At 40.6% G+C, this 22,081-nt stretch overlaps 1 protein-coding gene across 2 annotated transcripts in view; it reads right to left on the bottom strand.

Annotated features, from left to right (window-relative positions):
- Positions 1–1,421: 1,421 nt before the first annotated feature.
- The window catches only part of LOC306838935 (growth factor receptor-bound protein 10-like), a 41,720-nt gene continuing 21,060 nt past the window's right edge, over positions 1,422–22,081 (bottom strand). Inside the window, exons 1-13 of one of the 2 annotated variants that reach the window (XM_079367359.1) lie at positions 20,748–21,093; positions 19,271–19,427; positions 15,152–15,267; positions 12,962–13,036; positions 12,596–12,733; positions 12,179–12,289; positions 11,235–11,333; positions 11,047–11,124; positions 9,383–9,499; positions 7,691–7,757; positions 7,138–7,225; positions 6,625–6,718; positions 1,422–6,148 (exon numbers count right to left, since the gene is read on the bottom strand). In XM_079367359.1, coding sequence (XP_079223485.1) covers positions 6,002–6,148; positions 6,625–6,718; positions 7,138–7,225; positions 7,691–7,757; positions 9,383–9,499; positions 11,047–11,124; positions 11,235–11,333; positions 12,179–12,289; positions 12,596–12,733; positions 12,962–13,036; positions 15,152–15,267; positions 19,271–19,427; positions 20,748–20,792 — 1,332 coding nt within the window. In that variant the 5' untranslated portion in view covers positions 20,793–21,093 and the 3' untranslated portion in view covers positions 1,422–6,001. Of the gene's footprint in view, positions 6,149–6,624; positions 6,719–7,137; positions 7,226–7,690; positions 7,758–9,382; positions 9,500–11,046; positions 11,125–11,234; positions 11,334–12,178; positions 12,290–12,595; positions 12,734–12,961; positions 13,037–15,151; positions 15,268–19,270; positions 19,428–20,747; positions 21,094–22,081 lie in introns of those variants that run through there. The other variant, XM_079367358.1, reaches the window with a different exon arrangement.

Below are 22,081 nucleotides of genomic sequence, written 5' to 3'. Positions count from 1 at the left end.
CTGGTCTCTGTAGTCTGTGAGCGCGCTGAATGCACGCGCTGCAGGAGCAGACAGAGATACACTTATAATAATAAACAGGCTGATTATATGAAATCTCTAATGTCTTCAAAGCTAAATCAAGACAGAACTTGTTTGTGGAATAATAATTTAGCAAATATATATTTAAAGTTTCTCAATTTCCTTATCTGACATAATGATTGATGCTGTGATTGATTCAACAGAACATAATGCTTTCTCTATTAAATGTACTGTAACAGATGTGTAGGCTACACAAAACAGTATTTGCTATTTCAGCCATTAAAACATGTTTGGCCTGTATTTTTCATCTACCTGCCTCATTGACCAGTGAATCAGAAAGTTAATTATGGATCCTGTCAGTAATATGGTGAGTGTCAGCAGCTGTAGAGCAGAGGTGGTTGGCTGTAACAAGCAGGCGTTGGTAACTTCAAAGAAGCAGGTTTGTAGGGACGACCCAAGACGAGTTAAACCTTAATTAAGCAAAAGTATGATTTATTCGATTACTCGATTAATCGACGGGATATTCGATAGAATACTCGATTACTAAAATATTCGATAGCTGCAGCTCTACTGTTTATCATTATATCTCATATTTTTCCCTGCAAAATCCATGCATCCTGTAAGGTAAAACCTATAATAATGATTCTACCTTTGTCTTTCTCACTTTATTTTTGGGGGGTAGCCTATCCTGCGTCAGTCTCATTACCCCTCAGAGTACATGAAGTCGTCATGATGGAGTCTAGCCCCAAAAAACTTTGCACATTTCATTCTATAATTGTCATACATTTCATTGTTGATAAAAAATTGTTCATTCTCAATTAAGTCTTTCCTGATTGTAATGGAGCTCTGTGTAAGTTCAGGCAGGAAGACTCTTTCTTTCATTCATTGACCTCCTCATTCATTCTTAAACCACACCCGCTACTACTACCTCTATTCCTCATTCTGGTGATCAGCTGATCATGGGTGTGTATCATACCGGATTTAACCAACTAGACTCTGCCACAACCTTTATCAACCAATCAACCTCATGCTGTCAAATGCAAAAAAACCAGTCTCTCTCTCCCACAGTCATTCTGTTTTTTCAGTGCAAATGCTGCAACCCTCCTCCACCCCAGTCACCTCTACCCAGCTCAGGAAGAAACCTACTCCTCATCACAGCCTCTATTCCTCTTCACCATCACCAATGTCTCGACTCTCGAATCCTATCCTGCGTAGGCCTCAATACCCCTCAGAGTACATACTGTAGTTAATAAATAATTGTTCATTCTCAAGTGAGTCTCTCCTGATTGAAATGTATTAAATGGATTTTTGACATTACCTTTATCATTGTTGACAGGATTACAGTAATCGAATCTTGAGTACACAAAGTGTCGTAAACAGAACACAGCACCAGATCAGACATGTTTGGTTTATAGCAATGTAGTCTTTTATTCTAATGTCCAATAAAACAGAGAATATATCAGTCCCTTATTTATACAAAAATACCTGAACAGGATAAAATGTAGATCCAGGAGCCGTGCAGACAGAATGAAGCAAAGCACAATGGGGTTATTTGAAAAAAAGTATTTCTGTCATTTTTTCTTTTTTCTTTCCCTGAAAAGTGTTTTTAAAACTTCAGCTTATGATGACTTTAACTCAAAATTCCAACAACAATGAACACCTACACTTACACTGTCATCAATGTCCATTGGTACGCAATGCTGACCTGATATTAGGATTTAGTTCCAGTAGGATTCTGTTTAAGCAATACAGCCTTAACTGTACATCAATGCAGTGAGTGGACGGATGGCAACAAAGGACTTGATACAATTCACTAACAAGAGGCACCTGCTGCAAGAAAAGGTTTAGGCAAGAAAAACAATTTCTTGATATGCACCTTAAAATCAGCGTAAATAGATAATAAATGCTGACCTTTTTGAGCTATAGCATGTAATTGCACTGATTGCGGTGAAAGGTGTGAATAAAAAGCTGCAAATAATATCCCAAAGAATTGAGTATAGTGTGTGCTCTCAATGGAAAAAACCACTGGTGTGTGAGGATGTGGAGAGGTGAATACTCGGATACCGTCTTGAAGCTGAAAGAATATGAGCAGAATCAGACGTGCCAGACAAACAGAAAAGGGATATTCAACAAAAAAATAAAATGGCATCAGAATTGGACACTGGCAGAGTTTCAAGCCTGTCAGCCTGTCAGCTTATATGCACAAATCATGTTCAGAAATTTGACACAGGCCAAAATTCCAGTTTGATTTTTCAAAAATAAAAAAGCTTAATTTAATACTGTATATAATGTGGTATATTCTTTTGTTTATATATATATAAAAGGTAATTTTGTGGCAAACCAAAAAAATACACTAAAATGACAATATACACTATCAAATAATAGAAAAAAGGAACAAATAATTCATTCTTCATTTTACATTGAATTATGAGCAAAAGCAAAACACCCCATATATAGTGATCTGTGACCTAGATACAGTGTTAGATCTACATCCTCTCCATTGCTTCACATACTTAGAAAACAATTTATACTGGTGTATTTATATACTTGAGCTTGTGTATAGGATTGCATTGTAACACAGTGGGGAAAAATGATTGTGGGTCCGAGTTGACCCATAATAATGTGGTTTTGAATCCCTCTCTGACAGACAGCAAAGAACCTCAGCAGAAAAAACATGGTAATGCTGAGATACTTCCAGCCAAAGTCCAGTCTCCCTAAAATTCACAACAAAGCATGACTTTACCCATCAGACCTCTTATTATATAGAGAAGGCAAGTTCTGATAACCAGCAGATTAAGCAATTCTGTGTTTAACAGTCTAACCACCCATACACACAAATTCACAACAGGGTAATAGCTTAAAGGCTGGAAAGCAGGTGGGAAAGGGGGACGGTGGTTCAAGCATTATCAAATCCCTGGAATGAGTCTCCCATTGCTTAATACAAAGTCCTGATTGGTAGAGCATACAGCTTCTTAGTCGTGTGATTCGGTTGACTTGTCAGCAGTGAGAGAGAATTAAGTCACCCTGTTGGGGAGTCCAACGGCAAATTGTGTTCACTGTAGGTGGTGCAGGATGAAGTGGACATTCAGGTGAAGCGAACAGAGATCGGGGTGTGGGTCTGGGGCTGAGTAGGTGCTTCATTGCACATTTTTCATTTGCTGATCACCTGACAGCAGGAGATTGATGGAGGACCAATCTTTCCTTTTTCATATTGCTACAATAATGTTTTTTTTTTTTTTTTTTTTTTTTTACTGCTGCCATCAAGGGCCCTAAAGAGGGCTCTAAGTTTAATTTGTTGAATAATGATAAACCTGCCACGTCTGCTCCAATTTTATCTACCAAAATGAATTTGAACAGCCATCAGACATAGAAATCACCAGGTTTTCTCATTGAAATGTAGGCCTATTAGCAGATGGTTGATCAAGCTACCTACTGTATAATATGCAATGCTGAAACTGCAGGATTTTTACAGTATAATTGCTTGGTCTACAAAATTCTGGGAATTAAAACAAAAAGGGACTGTTTGTGTTGACAAGATTTCTCTACATCTAGTATGGTGAAATTATTCTTATGGCGCTATACAAATAATGATCGATTGATTGATTACTAATGGTTGCATAATTTCTATGTAAGAAGTTATTCCTTAAAGTTGGACTGTGATTGACCAACGCCACATCCAGTTGTTCACTACCGACTGGAGAATTCCTGTGCAACTGCTTGAAATATCTTGAAAAGGATCACCAGCACACATTTTCTGAGTGGTGTCAAAGCAGATTTCTACTTTTAAGAAAAAGATTGACGTGTCGAGAAGTAGTTATTTGCTTGTCTTTCCAACCGTTTGTTGAGAAAATTGATACACTTGTGTTTTTAGTCTATTTTAATAAATCAGAGTGATTGTTAAAAATGTATAAAAAAAAAAAGAAATAAAAGCTTTGTACAACCTGCACTGGTTGCACAGCTAGCTGCTGCTTAGCTTAGCTTGATAAATCACTACACCCGTCCAGGAAAAAATCCCCCAGATAACCCCATTTAAAGCCACAACAACAGAATGTGGTTATGATGAGCTTTCAAGGTGCTGGTATTTAGATTTTTAGAACTGTGCTGACTTAGTGTTTCCCGTGTTGCTTAGTGTTGTTAGTCTCAAAGCTAAACGCTACTTTCTGAGGATAATAGCTTTCTTTAAAGATTTGTATCAACGTTCTCATCAAAATCTCAACAAGACAGTTTATTTTAAAACTTCTAAAAACTTTGAATGGCCAATTTAACAATTTTTAAACAAATTTGCGGCAATTCCATCTTCTTGTTTATGAAATGGGCTACTGTATGTGCATTTCTTAACAGCTTTGATTTCAGACACAAGGCTCCCAATTTGCACTTAAGGCAAGTGAATCTCAATTAACTGTGTGTGAATTCACAGTCAACTAAGTCCACATTTCAAGTCATTTTTTCATTTACATGATAAAATAAAAGAAAACATACGAGTGCTTTTGTTGATTTGTGTTTTCTGATGTGTGGGAAAAGTGGTCAGACTCCACACATGACAGCTCCAACCCATTAATATCAACTCAAGATCAATAAAATGTGCAAGCAGTGAGCCCAGAGCAGACTTAGGAAAAGAAAATAACATTCAAAGACAAATTCACCAACAGATATAACCCTTTCAGTTACAAAAAAATAAAAAGACTAATAGTCAAAGTCATTGGGTGGATAAACATTTGAGGAGTCTATTTAACAGTCTTCCTCTTCTTCCTCATGGTCTTCACACACTGCAGGCAGTTTAGGAGCACATTCATTTGACCAATTGGATGGTCATGTTGGTTCAAGCCACACAGAGGTCCAAGATGTTCCAAAACCTGTCTGAAAGGCACTGCATTATCAGCTGTGGCTCTATTTGCTCCCATGCCCTGTAATCCAATCAGAACCAAAGGAAATTCACATGCACGCTTTTCATAAAGGGAGGGGTGAGTGGGGTTGTTGGATAAGGATGAACAGAAAGAAGGCAGCTTCATTTAGCTAGAGAGAACAGCTGTCATCTGTCCGCTCGGGAGTGCAAAACTAGTTCTGCGTTGTTACAACAGCAATAAAACAGCATTAAAATGACATCAAGTAATCAACTCTACAAGAGAGGCTTGTTACAGCCCTCCTGATTAACATTCCTTTGTCCTTTTAGCAAACCCTCACCGCTGCTCTGCTTATCTTGCCTTTAGCTACATCTCTTTCTCTCCCAACTTTTGTGAGCCTCTGAGCCTCTGTGGAGGAGGAGAAGCGGGGTGGGTTGCATTAGCTGGGATTGTTGGACAAGACACAGCAGAATGGCAGCATCAAGTCCTTTGGGGAATAGAGTTGGGGGGGGGGGGGGGGGGGTGCAGGGTGTCAGCTTATCCAGACTGGACTGCACAGGTTGAGAACACCCCTGGATCAGGTTTGATAAGACCCAGAGAAGTTCTCGTCCATCCCTGATGATCAATGAGGAAGTCATGGGCGGCGCCCTCCGCCAATCTCGGCCATCGAATGGCAAGGGTACCACAGCTTATCAGGCCTGGAGGATGAGGGGGTCAAAGTATTTGGAGGATTAAGGACTCTGAGGAAGGGAGACCCTCAACACTCCTGCTGAGCTAATCTTAGCCGTCTTGTGTTTTCTCAACAAATTGTCTATTTTTAGGCTCAAAACGGCATTTACAAAATCCAAGTCTCCGTGAGCAGGCAGGCATTTGGGCAACTGCTGTGTCCACAACTTGCAACGCTTCAGCTGTCCAAAAGCTTCCTATCCACACACCTCAGCAGCAAGGCTGAAGCTGAAGAAAGCATGGGTGCATTATAAACAAACTTCCAATGACCATCGAGTAGTTCAAAGCCCCAAACTTGACTTAAACGTTTCTATCTCCTCATCCTCATTGTGTTGGTTTGAGACGGGCATGGGGGTTGGAATCTCTGGGATGATTGGTGTGCAAAAAGGGGGTGAAGGTGTCAGGGTTGTGAAGTATCACAAGGCCACAGCGGTGCAGGGGTGTTTGAGTTTGCAGGGCAGCACTCCTCTGTTCAGCTGGTAAAACTCCACCAGATGAATCAGGTCGGTGAACTTTGTGGCGCCATCATCAAGGCTGAAAAACACCTGGCCGTCTTCCTCACACTTTGAACCAGAGCAAGACAGAAGAGAGCACCGTTAACCATCACAAACTGCTGTGCAAATTATAAAGAGGATTGTTCCATTCCTTATTACCCCCGGTCACAACTACACTGCAGTGTTGCTGACTTGATAATTTAACTAAAAGCTTTTCCATCTATTAGGTACTTTAACCCCTTACCCTTTCAGCAAGCTCATTAATGGTCATTTCTTAAATTAAATAAAAAGAATCAAGTGGGTAGTGAAGTATCTGTTGCCTGGGGGACAAAGGATTTATAAAAGCTAAACCAGCTGCAAATCTGCAGGAACAGATAAGGTGTAGTCAATGTAAAAATTAAACACTTATCAGGACAGATTTAAGTTGTATCATATTTCCTAGATATGAGGGTGGTAACCTGCCTCACTGTGGCGTTTTAGTGGATTAACAAGGGAGCATGGCATATTCCCTGCAGTGTAGTGACTACATGTGTAATGAGACTGACCGGTAGGATTTGGAAGTGCTTGATCTTCTGGTGGTGGCACAAGGTGAGCACAAACGCCTTCGGATTACTCTGACTGTCCCGCAACAGGAATAATCTAAAAACAGAACATTGGTGAGAAAAAGATTTAACCACTTCATAAAAAGGACTACTGCTTCAGTGTGACTCCATTATGGCGCTTTTTACACAAAATCACTTCTAATACTTAGCTGCTGCAAGCTGCTGCCTGAGTTAATGAAGCTTTGACATTTTGAGAACTTGGTAAAAGCTAAGTACTTTGCTGTCAAGCCAAAAGGCCATTTCCGAAAGTGACATTTTCAATATCTAAGACATTCACGTCAGTAGTGGTTTCTCCCTTTTTCAAAATGCTTAGCTTTACAAATAAATCTTTACATAACTCATTTTTCCTTAAATCTTCTCCTGCTTGTCACACAAGCAATGTGTCATATGAGATGACATCATTTCAAACCACTTTGTGGGGAAAAGGTTGAGAGGCTTTACTTGTCAGCTTCTTACCCGTCCACTTGGCCTTGTTGTATGATCATTTTATGGGCTTCCTCTCTCATGATCCGACCATGAAACCAGACCTGTGTCCTGTGGATCACTGAGACACAGACACTTCTGATTCAGTAGCTGTGGTTACATGAACACAATGTACATTCTGATTGAAACCACTCCCGGTCAGTTTAAACTAAAGAAACTATGATGATTAGCAGCCACTTTCAAACACTGACCAATACATGAATATGTATTTTGCTAGTGTTTGATCAGCTCTCGGAGGATGGATGTCTTTGATCTGTTTGGCGATGTACATTTCCAACAATCTAAGACGACACATTTTTATGTGAAATTGAAAAGACATGCACAGAAACATAAATGGCCAGAAAGTGAAATTGTTTGATCATGTTTTTGTGAATGAGGAGCTTCAATGTCTCGTTTTTTCTGCCTGAGCTTAAAATAAATTATATATACTCATTTACAAGTCTAATCAGTGTTTTCATAAGCCCTGGACATGACATGCAGCATCGGTGTCATCTTGTCTTGTATTTGAACGTCGATGTTACGGTACCTGTGCTCAGAGACGACGGGTGCAGAGGGCTGGGACTGCCCAGGACATTCATACGCTGGCTCCGTTTCTATTTAAGAGAAAAGAAACATGGTCAAAATTTTTAAACCAGCCACCCAGCTTCAAACTTTAACCTTGATGATTGGTACTTTAGATTATGCTAAAAATAAGTGATTTGAACTAAAACACAAACGAGGGGCTCTGCAAGTCTGTTCAATAAATGTAGAAACAATGTATGCAGTTCCCAAGAACCGGCTTCTGATTAGTTTCTTTTCACAGGCTGTCAGCCTGATGAACGCTGAACAGTTACAGAGAGTCTGCTGTAGAGTTGATGATCCCCAATCTGTGGGCAAGAGACTTATGGACACTTTTGACATCAACCTCTGCCACCAATGTGTGAATGTGAAATCCATTTACTATTTCATGTAAACACTGTAAAACTATCTTCCTCTTGTAGATTATCCCACCTGTTTTTTTTATCAATGGTCTGACAGCATCTTTTGCACTCCTCCCCACTGCATGATTGCCGGTGGTAGGCCTGTATATATTATTATATTGTTTCATTTTTACTTAATGATTAATGTTTGTTCATAGAGAGCACTATTTACCAGAGTCAAAGTCCTTGTATGTGTTAACATGTATATGTGTAAACTTCACCCTGAAATGAGGGACACAGGGTTTTCTGCCTCATACAATACGTGAGGTAGGCTATGCTATAGTGTATAAATGAATGTGGAATGTATTTTAGTCGAGGAGATAAAGGGGCTGCATTACTCCACAGTGAATAAGAGCTTACATTTACATCAGGAGATGTTCATTTAATAAGGCTAATTCATAAACTGAACAGGTTAAAGGTGAGAGGACATTTAGCCTGTGTGTAAATACAGTTTTATGTTTGGGGATATAGATAATGCACATTCAAATAGACACATAATGAAGTTCACTTTGTTTAATATGTCAAATACGATTAAAATACCACAATAAGCTTATTGTTTGTTCTCCTATTCTATTTATTTTTAGCTTTTTAAAGTTACTTTTCTCCCGCTGGATTGCATCTTAATGAAAATACATTTAAGCTTTAATACTACTCCATACCACTTCTCTTTCTCCATTGTGCTGCAGCAGTGTTATTTATTTTTGTTCATGTTCGCCGTACTGTATGTCCGCATGAAGAGGTCAGCTCGTTTAGGAGGGTTAAAGCTCTTTTTTGGTCACCTGTTGCCATGGTGAATCATAGTAATAATGTTGTTTTTTTATTTTCATGGTGTGTGAACATACTCAATGTAACCAACACAAATCAGCTGATCTGGAAGCGAAAACTCAGAGTTTCCCACCTGAGGGTAAATCATCTCAGAGTTGGACAGAGTTTCTTTCAGAAATGGGCCCCGTGCCAACAAAGTTTGATTCACATTTTGCACCAAAAAAAATATAGATAGTGAAGCTGATTTCTGCTTTAGCCACATCAGAGCTTTGATCAGTCTAGCAGATAAATAGGGAGGATATCTTTTCCTTACTGCAGTATTTTTTGGCAGTAAGCATCAGCCCTAAGATTGCCAAAGATCCTTCATATCTCTGAATATGATATTCCAAAACAAAGGAAAAGCAAATGATTGTGGTGGCATAAATACATCGGTTTGAAAAATCTTTCCCTTCTTGAAGACCTTTTCCCCTCCAAACCCAGATTCCATTAATTACCCTCCAGGTCTGCCCCTCCTCAACGGCAGCACTCTGGGCCTCCACAGGGTTGTCGATGACTCGACCGGTCCTTCCAGAGAAGTCCATGGCGACCAGGGAGTTCTCAGAAACACTCCTCTGTTGAGACGTGGCAGGGTGGGATGATGGATGGAGGGCGGTAGTGGGTTGAGAGTAGGGGGAGGGGGTACACAAGGGGGGAGGGGGGGTAGACAAGGGTGAGAGGTCAAACAAGCCAGACACACTCACTGGGGCATGACAAATCCTGTCTGCACACAGACCCACTTCAGTCACTCCACAAATGCCCTTCTGAGGAGAAGCACAAGCCTGTCCTGGCTCTCCCCTTCAATGATACTGCTTTTCTTAAGCCTCTTCCTTCACAGAACATTAAATTAAATGACTGTTCCTCTTAAATGTTTTATACTGTTATTCTTTTATTTACACAAACGCCCTTCAAGGGACAAGTGTTGATAATTAGCACCCACTATAAACACTGTGATACTTGCATTGGATTGCTGTTTTTCTACATTTATTGCATCTGTCCCTATTCAGTAAACCATAAATACATTATTTTACAAGATAATATATATAATAATGGAAGGTGATCATAGTGGTCTCTTTTTGACCGAGAGGTTGTGTGGAATAAGTCAGTCAATTAGGAATTGTATCTCTAACATACTTTACCTTTTAATAACAAACTTGATGAAAACCCATGAGGTACGGTTCCTTAAATGTGGGCTTTTCAAACATTAGATGGCTTTGGTATTGGCACAGATTTAATCTCACCTCACAAATAATGATTATGTTCCGTCGCATCGCTCTTATTTACAACAAATCATTTTATCTTTTAGGTTTTCATGACAACATAATTAATGAGTAGTAAATAAAGTCATTAAGTCTTACAATTTTGCAGTGTTACCAAAATTCCGCAAATTCACTGTTGAATTTTTTTGAATTATAGTAGTTAAATCTTGTGCCAAAAAAAATGATTTTAAATAATAGAAGATAGTCACTTTTAATGCAAATCACTATTTTTCCATATTTTCCAATCTAAATATGGTTTCACAATTTGATTTAAAAAAAAAGAAGCACACACTGAATTAAAAAAATAAAATAAATAAAGGCAGATTAATCAATAGTAAATAAAAATGTGATATTTTGATTTGCAAATGTAGACCATAATGCTTTCCAGCAATAGAAATGATTCAACTATTAATCCTTAAATATATCTCATTCACTCATTAATGGACTTATACTCATGTGCATACCCTTCTTTAAGATTTTACAGTTTGCACATACGGTGTAGCCTTACGTAAACGTTCTCTAAGCATAAGCTGCTATGAGTCAGATTGTACTTTTGCCATAGACTGCTGTTTGTTTTTAACTAGTTTGATCTGAATCTGCACCAATCGCCTTCCACCACACAACACTACTTTTAACTCATTAACAAAAATCAACACAGGCAATGATTGTCTGAGTAGAAAGTCATATCTGCAAATCCATCTTATGCAAAATGGAGAAGGTAATCTAGCTCATGGTTGCGTGTTTCCTCTTAAGACGGCACAAGCTGGCCACAAAGTGAATTGGTTTCCAGTTAACTATCAGCTAATTAATGGATCAATGTGGATTGGACTTGGCTGAGTGGGTGTAATAGAGCAGATCCTCACCACAGGCGCTGTGAAAGGCGGGAGGTTGGACTTTCTCTGCTGGGGAACATTGTAGTTTTGATACAGTACTATGCCATACTATGAGGAAAACAAGAGAAGAGAGAAGACATCGTCTTCAGTAAGTCCAGACATAGTTGACAACTTCATGAATATGAACAACATCTAAACAGAAGGAAGTGAAGACGTACTTTTAGCAGTCTGAAGGCAGTCATCCAGCAGGTCCTGCTCTGTTCATCCTCGGCACACAGCATCTTCAACTCCTTACAGTCACTCGTCACTTTACTGGGCTGACAATCATAATGTAGACACAGAAAAAGAAATTAAACTAAAAACATAATAAATAATGAAGAATGTCAAGATGTGAAAGTCTTAATTGTGACCTCTGAGAATAGTCTTTGCTAAAGAATATATCCTTCTATAGTCCTACTATTAAGAGCTGCATCAGCGCCACAGCTCAGGCTTTCTCCTTTTCCCTCCCAGCAAGGACAAGTGGCTCCTTAAATGCAACCCTACTGGTAAATTAATTCATGTCACCATAGCAACAATCCAGCACCCCATTTAGCCAAGTGAAATCCTTTACCAAATCCTGCACTGTCACCCCTGCTGACAGCATTTGACACGACAGCCGTCTTTACGCGTGTCTGTGCATGCGTGTGTGTGTGTGTGTGTGTGTGTGTGTGTGTGTGTGTGTGTGTGTGTGTGTGTGTGTGTGTGTGTGTGTGTGTGTGTTGAAGAGAGAGGTGAGGGGGTTAGTTGGGTCAGATTCCCTGTACCATCCTGGCTTATCCCACTGGGCTTATCCCTGATCAGCAGGTGACCCACCACAGATAACTCCTGCAGTGGGACACACAGTGCTGAGGATGTGTATGAAACCCTGCTGGGTTTAAACCCTCGAGTCTGACACGCGCGCACACACCCATAAACACTCATAGCTGATTATATGTAGAGAAAAAACAGGTGCATCTTCAATCTGGAAAAGTGCTAAACAAGCTAAAGTCCATTGACTGTTTTACAAAGCAGTTCTGAGAAAGATCACAAAACAGTCACCCTTTTTATCTGACTTGCTTGAAGCACTTCACACTAACATAAATAATATTATAAAAATGCTAAACTAAGCTTGGAAGAGTGTTACCTTGATGCAAAACTGGTAGTCCGTGGGAGCGTTGTGGAGTTTCCGTCCCGTGATGATGGTGAAGATGTTACTGTCTTCTAAATCTGACAACAGCTGCAGATGTCGGGGCTCCTGTTGAGTTTTGGGGAGGAAAATTAAAAATCAAAAAACACAAAAAGGAACATGATTGTATACATTTGTTAATGTCACTTCTTTTGCTTATGCTAAGAAAATTCAAAAGTCAAATCAGATGGCTTTCATTAACTTTTATTTGATGAATATATGAAATGAAGTCTTTTAAGGAAATGGATCCCCAGCAAGCAACAATTAATACAAAAATGTCATCAAACATTAAATTGATAAACTGAATAATGAAGAAAAAAATTGGTTTTGTTATCTCCACATCACTTTAAGAAAAAGCCTGGCAGTGGTTATGACCTTGGATGTTCCTTTCGTAGAGAAGTAAAGCCCAGAGCGGCGCAGGAACATGTAGAGTTTCTTCCAGGATTTGCGTCCAGGCTCCTTTAAATGCAGATGGCCCTGAATCTCTGGACAGCTGCTGGAATTCAGAAAGTTCTGCAACAAAACACACAATATATATCACAAACACATCTGTACAGAAACTGAATGTACGTCTGTCAAATGGTGTGTTTTCTGCCTCTAACATCCTTGACAGTAAAAGGCATTAAAAACAATAAGTGGACATATATATATGTGTTTGCATTTATTTTACATTAAGATGCCCTCACAGGGAAAACAATACTACTTCCTTTTTTCAAACACTCTAAGGCTTCTTTAGATTACCTGTAAGAGCTGTGACTGAGGGATTGAGCCATCAGTATCTTGACACCAAGCCACCATCTGCTCTGGAAAGAAGTTCTGGATTGGGAAAAAAAAACACAAAAGACTGAAAATAACACAGGGACAGAGAGACAGAGAGCGAGAGACAGAAAGAGAGAGAGAGAGAGAGAGAGAGAGAGAGAGAGACACACACACACTAGAAACCACTTGGTTTATATGCAAGCTTAGAGTCGGGTATTGTTTCTTTATGCAAAAATATGTCTCACACACGGTGTGTGTGTGTGTGTGTGTATCTGATGAGAACAAGGACTCTGAGACAAAGTGGTTGGGGCGAGAAATAGATAAAGAGAGAGCGAGAGAGCGAGAGAGAGAGAGAGAGAAAGAAAGGCACTCCAGCCTTGGAGTAGATGCAGCATGATCTCACCCGCTGATGTAATCCCCTTTAGCAAGCAGCGCTACTCTTAGCTTGATTGACAGGCTGTGGCCAGCACTTTGGTGTTTTACTGTGCTCATTACCACAGGGCTGAGGTCACCTGCTGGCTCTGACACACACCTAAATCTCCACAAAAAAAATGTCAGCGTATACCCAAGCAGCATGAAACAGCAGAGCCCCATGCCGAGTCCACATCAGCAAAAGATTCCCTTCCTGGTAGTCAGATTCAGGTGTGTGTGGTAAAATGGATCGCATATGATATTCTAGCTAATGCTCAATATCCAAAGAGTGTGTGTTAAAAGAATGTGCGCTAAGGCTTTCACGTCGCCGGCAACAAGACAAACTATCTGAGACACCATAAAGAGAGGGTGTTAACAGGGCAGTATAGAGTGAGAATGATTTAGAATTATCATTATTGCCAAGACTCAAGAGCTACAAATCTGATAAACAAACTACACTCAGGAACGTGGTTTAACAGGAGGATGTATAAATAATGCTACGTATTTCCAGCAATGTTAATATGGTCAGCCGAAGTTTTTGATATTACCAAACTGCCCTTTGACACTAAATTAAGTTGAGAGTGTTTATTTGAAAATAGCACATAAATAAATATTACATAAAAATAACACATCAAACGGATGTTGTTCTGTCTCCGACTGGTCCTATGACAAACTAATGCTTGCAAAAAGGTTCCAAGGTGTGTATTGAAAGTGCATCAACCGGCAGGGGAGAGAAAACAGACGCTATTTTGGCTGCATTTGGAGCAGAAGTGGTTTGATGCAAATTCACGACAATCGGCGTCAAGGGGTTAACAGCGTCAGCTGTACTCGATGTTGTGCTTGTTCATTATTATATTTTAACACAAACACAAATTAGTATCCAGGTAAACCTTACAGCTGCTTTAAAGGCCTGCTGATACCAAAACAGCCTTACAGAACTGCTAGCATGGCCACAGAGGACAAGAGTAAGCCAAACTGAAAGCATTGCAACACCATTTCTAGCATTCTTGTTCTAGTGGTTACGAGTGAATGGCTACAAAGGGCAAGTACAAAAATGGGGTTTAAAATATCAAAATGTTGATCAAATGGGGACAAAATGAAAAAAAAAAAAACGGTTATGTTGGTTGAGGAAATTGAGTCTTTCACTGTTGATCAGTTGAAGAGAAGATTTGTTGTTGTACTTGATGTTGAAGCTGAAATGTGAATAGGATTGTCAGTAGCCTATACTTAGTGTTTAATATTGATTGTCAAATGTAATCACGCTAATGCAGCAACTTAGTTGGGATAGATTGTAATGTTGTCATGTTTTTCTTTAAAATAACAATGTAATCTCTTTTATATAAGAGAAACCTTATACTTTCACTTCAGAGGGATTTGCAACCCTATTGGAAAAACTCTTCCTTTATAAACCTAGTTATAAAGGTCCTGTGTGTCAGCATGAAACTTCAGTATCTACAGCCCTTTACCTATGAACAGAATGTGTGTGTGTGTGTGTGTGTGTGTGAGAGAGAGTGAGTGAGTGAGTGAGTGAGTGAGTGAGTGAGTGAGTGAGTGAGTGAGTGAGTGAGTGAGTGAGTGAGTGAGTGAGAGAGAGAGAGAGAGAGAGAGAGAGAGAGAGAGAGAGAGAGAGAGAGAGAGAGGAGAGAGAGAGAGAGAGAGAGAGAGAGTGTGTGTGTTTGCATGGTAACTAATGTGTGCATGCATTATGAATGAATGCTAGACTGAAAAAGTCAGTAATTCCAAGGGATGCGAGAGACTCACCAGGGGGTTTCTGAAGAACTCATATTTGGCATAGTTCTTCCTGAAGAGGAATTTACTGTCGCTGCCCATGGAGGCTTGAACCTGAACCACCAGCTCGTGGTCCTCCAGACACCTCTCTGTATGAGGACATGGAAAGACGGGTAGTTTAAGTCACCTCATTAGTGTTGGACTCTTTCAGGTTCCTGGGTTCCACAATCTCACGGGACCTGAAGTGGACCTGCCACATAGACAGAGGATGAACTTCCTGCGTCAGCTCAGGAAGTTTAACCTGCCCCAGGAGCTGCTGATCATGTTCTACACCTCCATCATTCAGTCTGTTCTGTGCACCTTCATCCCTGTCTGGTTGGGATCTGCAACCAAACTGGACAGACACAGACTGCAAGAGACAATCAGGACTGCAGAGAAGATCATTGGTGTCGACCTTCCCCCCATCCAGGACTTATCTTGGTCCCTGGCCAGAAAACAAGCAGGTAACATCTCTGCAGACTCCTCACACCCCGGTCATGAACTGTTCAAACTCCTCCCCTCTGGTAGGCGTTACAGATCACTGTACGCCAAAACAACCTGACATAAGAACAGTTCCTTATGTTCCTGTCACTCTGATGAACGCTAAACAGTCACAGAGTTTCAGACCAGTCACTGTTTAGTACTGGTACCCCTGTAGCCATAAAACACTGTAACACAAGACTATTTAAAACTAATTAAAACACTTCTTATGTTCAATAACCTAATCATGTAAATACTGTAATATTGTCTTCTTCATGCAAAAGCAATATGTAAATATAGTCTACCTCATGTATATTAACCATCTGTTACATAATTATCTATTACTATCAATCTCATCTTTGCATTTTTTGCACTACTCACAGCACTATTGTCTCATTTATCCATGTATACGTTAGTGGGTTTTTTTGCTGATATGTTTATACCTAATGTTTTAAATTCATATTTTCCATCTCGCTCTTCTTTTTTAATTTTGAAAGTAATGATCATAGACCAGCCCAGCTGCAGTCCTGACTTGTCACCCACTAAAGCATTACAAAGCATAACTATTGAACAGCTGTAAACCTACATCAAACATGGAAGGTCAAACATTTCATTTTCAAAATTTCAGGAATTGTTCTTCTTCGTTCCCAAGCATAATGTAATGTAAAAGGGGAGATGAATCAGCAGGGTTGGAAAAAAAAAGACCATGTCTCAACTTTTTTTTGACAGGTGTTGCTAGCAACATTTTTACATCACGTTGAACGTATTCGTTTCTAAAATAACACAGCAAGAGAAAATCCCCTGTTATCAAGAGACAACCAAAGGATTGAGAGGTTAAATGAGGAGTGGCTGTGGAAAGAAGGACTACTGTGAGGCAGCAGGGGAGGTGAAGGTGAGGAGAAGTGGCATGAGATAAAGAGGGGGGAGCAGGAGGGAGAGGAAGAGCTGCTGGAGAAGTGGAGGGCATGCAGGAAGATGATGTCATGTATTTAGGCTGATTGCTGAGTGGCAAAGCCATAAGTAAGGAACAAGCCACAGACAAACACACAACCACACATTAAGAGCTCACACAAAGCCTAACCTGCTCTCTGTGCATCACCTACTGTATGCAATGTGTGTGTGTGTGTCTGTGTGTGTGTGTGTGTGTGTGTGTGTGTGTGTGTGTGAGTGTGTCTGTGCGTGCGTGCATGCGTGCGTGCGTGCGCGCAATGAGATCCTCTAGAAGTTGGTGCCATACAATCTCAGAGTGCGGCTGATTAGAAATTGATAGTGACAGGATGTTCCAGATTGACATGGGCAAACGTGAAATGATAGCAGCCAGGGTTTGGCACTAATTCTGTCTTTTAGATTAACTCACGTTTGATTAAATGACACACACAAACACGCACACATAAATAGTTTGGTGAAACTGTAATTATTATTCTGGCTGCAGTTAAGGGGCTGGAAATGTCTGAGTTCTATGTTTAGTAGGCTGTGTGTGTGTGTGTGTGTGTGTGTGTGTGTGTGTGTGTGTGTGTGTGTGTGTGTGTGAGAGAGACAGAGACAGAGACAGAGACAGAGACAGAGAGAGAGAGAGAGAGAGAGAGAGAGAGAGAGAGAGAGAGAGAGAGAGAGAGAGAGAGAGGAGAGAGAGAGAGAGACAGAGAGAGAGAGACAGAGAGAGAGAGAGAGAGAGAGAGAGAGAGAGAGAGAGAGAGAGAGAGAGAGAGAGAGAGAGAGAGAGAGAGAGAGAGAGAGAGTGTGAGTGTATGCATGCTGCTTGCAAGCTGGGGAATTTCCTGTGGAGGGTTGAGAAAAGATTGATTGGATAGGAACGCTAGGGGCTCGTCCAACCGAGAGCTGTGATTGGTGCCTCGCGGCTCTGGTATGACGCTTTAATGTAGGCCTCTCCACCCTTCCCCCCCTCAATCTTTCCTTCTCTTCCTCTTTGAGTCTCTCTTTCTCTCTCCCTTCATCTCTCTCTTTTTTCTCTCCTCACCTCACATTCCATCTCTCCAGAGCACTTTTTTTTTTCCAGAATCGCAGATCAAGCAGCAAAGCACAAAGCAATCCTTTGACTCTAAAAATAAGACTGAGGAGTAGGAAAGCCTCACAGAGGACAAAGAGATACCCAGCAAGAGAGAAATAAATCAATAAAAAAAGGCTTCATATCAATAGTGTGTTATATTTTTTGTTTTACCTTTTCCCATTTTGAGCAAAGTTTCGGAGGCATGTGAGCAGAATATGGAAAATGCTAAATCCACCAAACCTCCCCCAAGAGCTATATAGAAGGCATAAAAGCACTTGTGCCTTGCCCAAGTGAGCACACACAAGAGAGTATCCACGCACACAAGCAAACGCACACAGAAGAGGTAAAGAGACACACACTAAAACATATCCAAGACTGAAACACACCTGCATGAAAGACAAACTTCTGAAAATACACGACAGCGAGACATGCAGGGATGTAGGGAGAGTAACTCATTTCCCTGCACTTTAAACATGCAGAACGTCTTTTTCACTCGCTCAAGTAACGCGATTTCTTTTTTACTGATTTGTATCAAAGCTTGCTCTGTACAAAACACGTTTGCAAACGGCAGAATTTGGTTAAAAAAACTGAAAAAATGGCAAACCATTATTGTTTGGATTTGGGCTTTTAATGGTTGTACAAGAAGAGCTGTTGCATTTGAAACACTTTTCATGAACCACTAAGGCAAAGCAAGTGTATTTATACTAAACATTTTTTCAACACGTCAATTTTAAGTGCTACACAAGCGACATCAAAATCATCATGACGTCAAAGAGCAGAAAAACACAATTAAAACTGGACATTAAAAAAAATAATTAAATGATGACCTTTAATATTAAAGAAGGAAAAATAAAAGCAGCTAAAATCAAAGCTAAATTATTAAAATATTTGTTTGAATATAAAAGTTAAAGTGCAGCGTAATAGTTAAATATCTTGTAAAAATTTCTGAAAACAGGCAGTATCTATTCTCTGCCAGACAGATTTTGTTATTGTTGTACTGTGGCTTTTAAGATGTAGGTCTGAGTCCATCACTACACCCAGATTTCTTGCATGGTTTGTGTTTTTCAATTTTACTGACTAAAAGAAAGTGCTGACTCTTAATCGCTCCTACAGCGCTCCAAAAACAACTACCTCCGTTTAACTGAAGAAAATGTTGGCACATTCACTCGTTGTTTGTTTTATGCATTTGGCCAGTGCTTGTATGGGGCAAAGGTCACCTGTGGCCTTGTAATATAGATCTGTGTAATTATGATGACTCACTTTGTTGTTTTCAATTATCTAAGTTCGTGGCAGCATGTAGATGTTAAACAGAAGAAGCCCAAGAATGGAACCTTGGGGAACATTTTGACATTTTTTTCAGCTCAGATTATTATCGTCACAAAGAAGTCGCTGTCGTTTCAACTCAAACCAATTTAGTAATTTACCATAAACTTCCTTTAAAGTTTCTTAGTTGCTTTACTAGGTCATTAGTTTTAACCAGTACTCATAAAGTTAAAAAAAATTAGCATAAATTAAAAAAGTATATTTCTGCAAAGAATAACATGAATATAGAAACAAGAATGAGACAAACCCAATTCTTGACACATTCAGACTAACTTTACATACACACACACACACAACCTTACCAAGGCCGAGGATCGGGTGATACTCCACCAGTGTCCAGGCACTGTCATCCAGACAGTGGCTCTTGTAGACCAGGAGTTGACAGACGTCCCTTGCCGTCATGTCTGCGGGAATCTCCACCACTTTACCGGCTCCATCCTCACTCCAAACCTTAACTATCTGAAGACACAAGGAAAGTCCTTTACTAAATCACAACATCAGTGTTAGTAATGTTTTCATATGCGAAAAAAATATATAAAATAAAATACACAGATGGTGTGACGTATCATGAACTGCTTTCGGAGAATTTAAATTTGCAGAAAAAAAAAACATATATTGTAACATATCTGAGGCTACTTTTACCTCCATAACCAACTTGTCGTCAAGTCCACTCATGAAAAGTCCAGTTCACAATCCCAAAACTCCGACATGAGAACTGCTTTAAAAAAAGATGGATGACGTTCAGGAAAGGCTGGCTGGCCCTTGTGCTCTCAGACCAACCCATTTTGTCCACAGCTTAACCAAAGTTGCACAAACATCCGCAAATACGCATGTAGCCATAATGACACAATTCCTGTCATATGAAAATATTTCTACATTCAAAAAGTAAAAAATATTCATACTTGAATATGGGGACATTTGCACATGTAAAATGTTTCTTTAAAATGTCTCAACTTGGGAGGACTACTTGGTACAGTTTAAAGCTGATGGACCGCCCCGTTACGCCATTTTGAAATATTTGTTATAAGTACTCAAAGCGACATTTAAACTGAGAGTAATTTGTCTTCTATTGTTGAAGAGATAACCATAGACCAGCTGCTTCACACCACTGTATGAGCGGATTCACAAACGCCACAGAGAGCTCACTCCCAAATGCAGCGCAACACAAACACACATGAATATGAGAAAATGAACAATGAGACAGTTTTCTCCAGCATATCTGGGAAAAATCGCGCGTGTGTATTTGTGTATGTGTCCCCAGACATGCATGTGCACAGCAGGGATCCTGCACACTCACAAAACCCCCATGGAACAACTATCGAAAAACTATGTGAAACAAGACCCGAAGCTGATGATGAGAAAAGGGCCGGATGGGTTTGGAGGATTACAGAAAATTAAATCAACGATGGCCTGGAAATAACACAAATACCACAATCAGAAGTAGAGAAACACAAAGAGAGACTCCGAATGTAACAACTAACAACGTCACAGCGTTCTTTGCCACTGCAAAGCGAGAAGACTCCTTTCTCCTCACACGCCCACGCAAAAAAGAAAAAAGTAATTTCATGACGCATAAGTGTTTTTTGACAAAAGTTTCCAAAACATCAAGGAGGAAAAATACAAAGACCAGATCCACTGCAAACTAATAACAATTCACACACACACACACACACACACACACACACACACATATATGCATATACATTCTTACATACACACAAGCATACATAGCAGAACACGAACATCCAGGAAAGAAACACATACGCACGCGTGTCTTACCTCCACAGCCTGAAAGAGGCAACAGTCTGGAGAGCAGGATGGCATTTTCACACTGAGACGCTCTCCAGTGACACGGAGAGACAGAGAGAGAGAGGGAAGGGGAGGAGGACTAGGAGAAGGACAGGAGAGGGAGGGAAGGAAGTCAGGGAGAGGGAGGGAGGGAGGCACAGATTGGCAAGGAGAATGCAAGAGAGGTAAGAGGGGGGAGGAGGGAGGAAGTGACAGAGGAAGGACGAGAGTGAGAGAAAAAGAGAGAGAGAGAGAGAGACAGAGCGAACGAGAGACAGCCTGCCCCTTCTTCTCGTGCTGGGCAGCATAAAGGCTGAGCTGCGAGGTGTGGTATGGGCTGCAGCTCCTCTCCTCCGTCTCTCTCACCCCCCCCCCCCCCCCCCCCCCTCCTCACTGGATTAACCCAGTGTCGGATTTTTTACGGTGAGCTGCTACCTGTCACGTACTCCACGCTCTTATCTAAAGGGCTGCATTCTAATCCTCCTTTCCCCAAAAAAAGATCCCTGCCAGCTCCTTTTACTGATGGCGCTGCAACAAAAGTAAGAGTCTTTCTCCCTTAAACACGCCTACAACACCCCTCTCCGTGCACACAGTCAAGCATATCGATAGAAAGAATAAACTATAACAACTGAGCATATACGCACCCTAATTCCCATGAATCCACTGACATTTTCACTGAGCTGTTTGACGGTTTGAACTTGTATCCCCTCCCTCTTATACGCCCGATCTTCCTACTCCTCCTCCTCCTCCTCCTGCACCTCAGCTGTATGTGAAATACAATGCAAGAGTGTTAAGACCAGAGCAACATGTGTAACGTACAATGACGGTTGAGGTTTGCAAGAGGGCAGTTAAAAAAACACACACATACACACACACAAAAAAAAACGGAGGAGTGATTCGATCTGAAGCTGTAAGGATCACGTGTCGAGTGTTTGTGCTCTGCTGAGGGGGTCAAGGGAGGGGTAGCAAGGAAGGGAGCAATGGGGGGTGTGTGGGGGGGTGGTTGCTCAGCAAATCTGCCAAGCCTCGAGAGAAGAGAGAGAGAGAGAGAGAGAGAGAGAGAGAGAGAGAGAGAGAAGCAAAAGAGAGACAGAGTGAGGGAGAAGGAAAGAAATAGGAATGAGGGAGATAAAGAAAAAAAAAGAGGGAGAGTAGGAAAGACTAAAAAACAGAGCCATGGAGGAATGTCAGTAATGCAATACTGAGTCATAATCAGGCTCATGTGTAGAGCGCAGGCCAACCCAGCTGGCCCCTAATACAGTGTGCATGAGAACTTTGAGCCCAAGACATGCACACACTCACATACACACACACACACACACACA

This window comes from Symphodus melops (genome assembly GCF_947650265.1).
Source record: "Symphodus melops genome assembly, chromosome: 18".
In the NCBI taxonomy this organism is placed as follows: Eukaryota; Metazoa; Chordata; class Actinopteri; order Labriformes; family Labridae; genus Symphodus; species Symphodus melops.
This window is presented reverse-complemented; position numbering and strand designations above follow the sequence as displayed.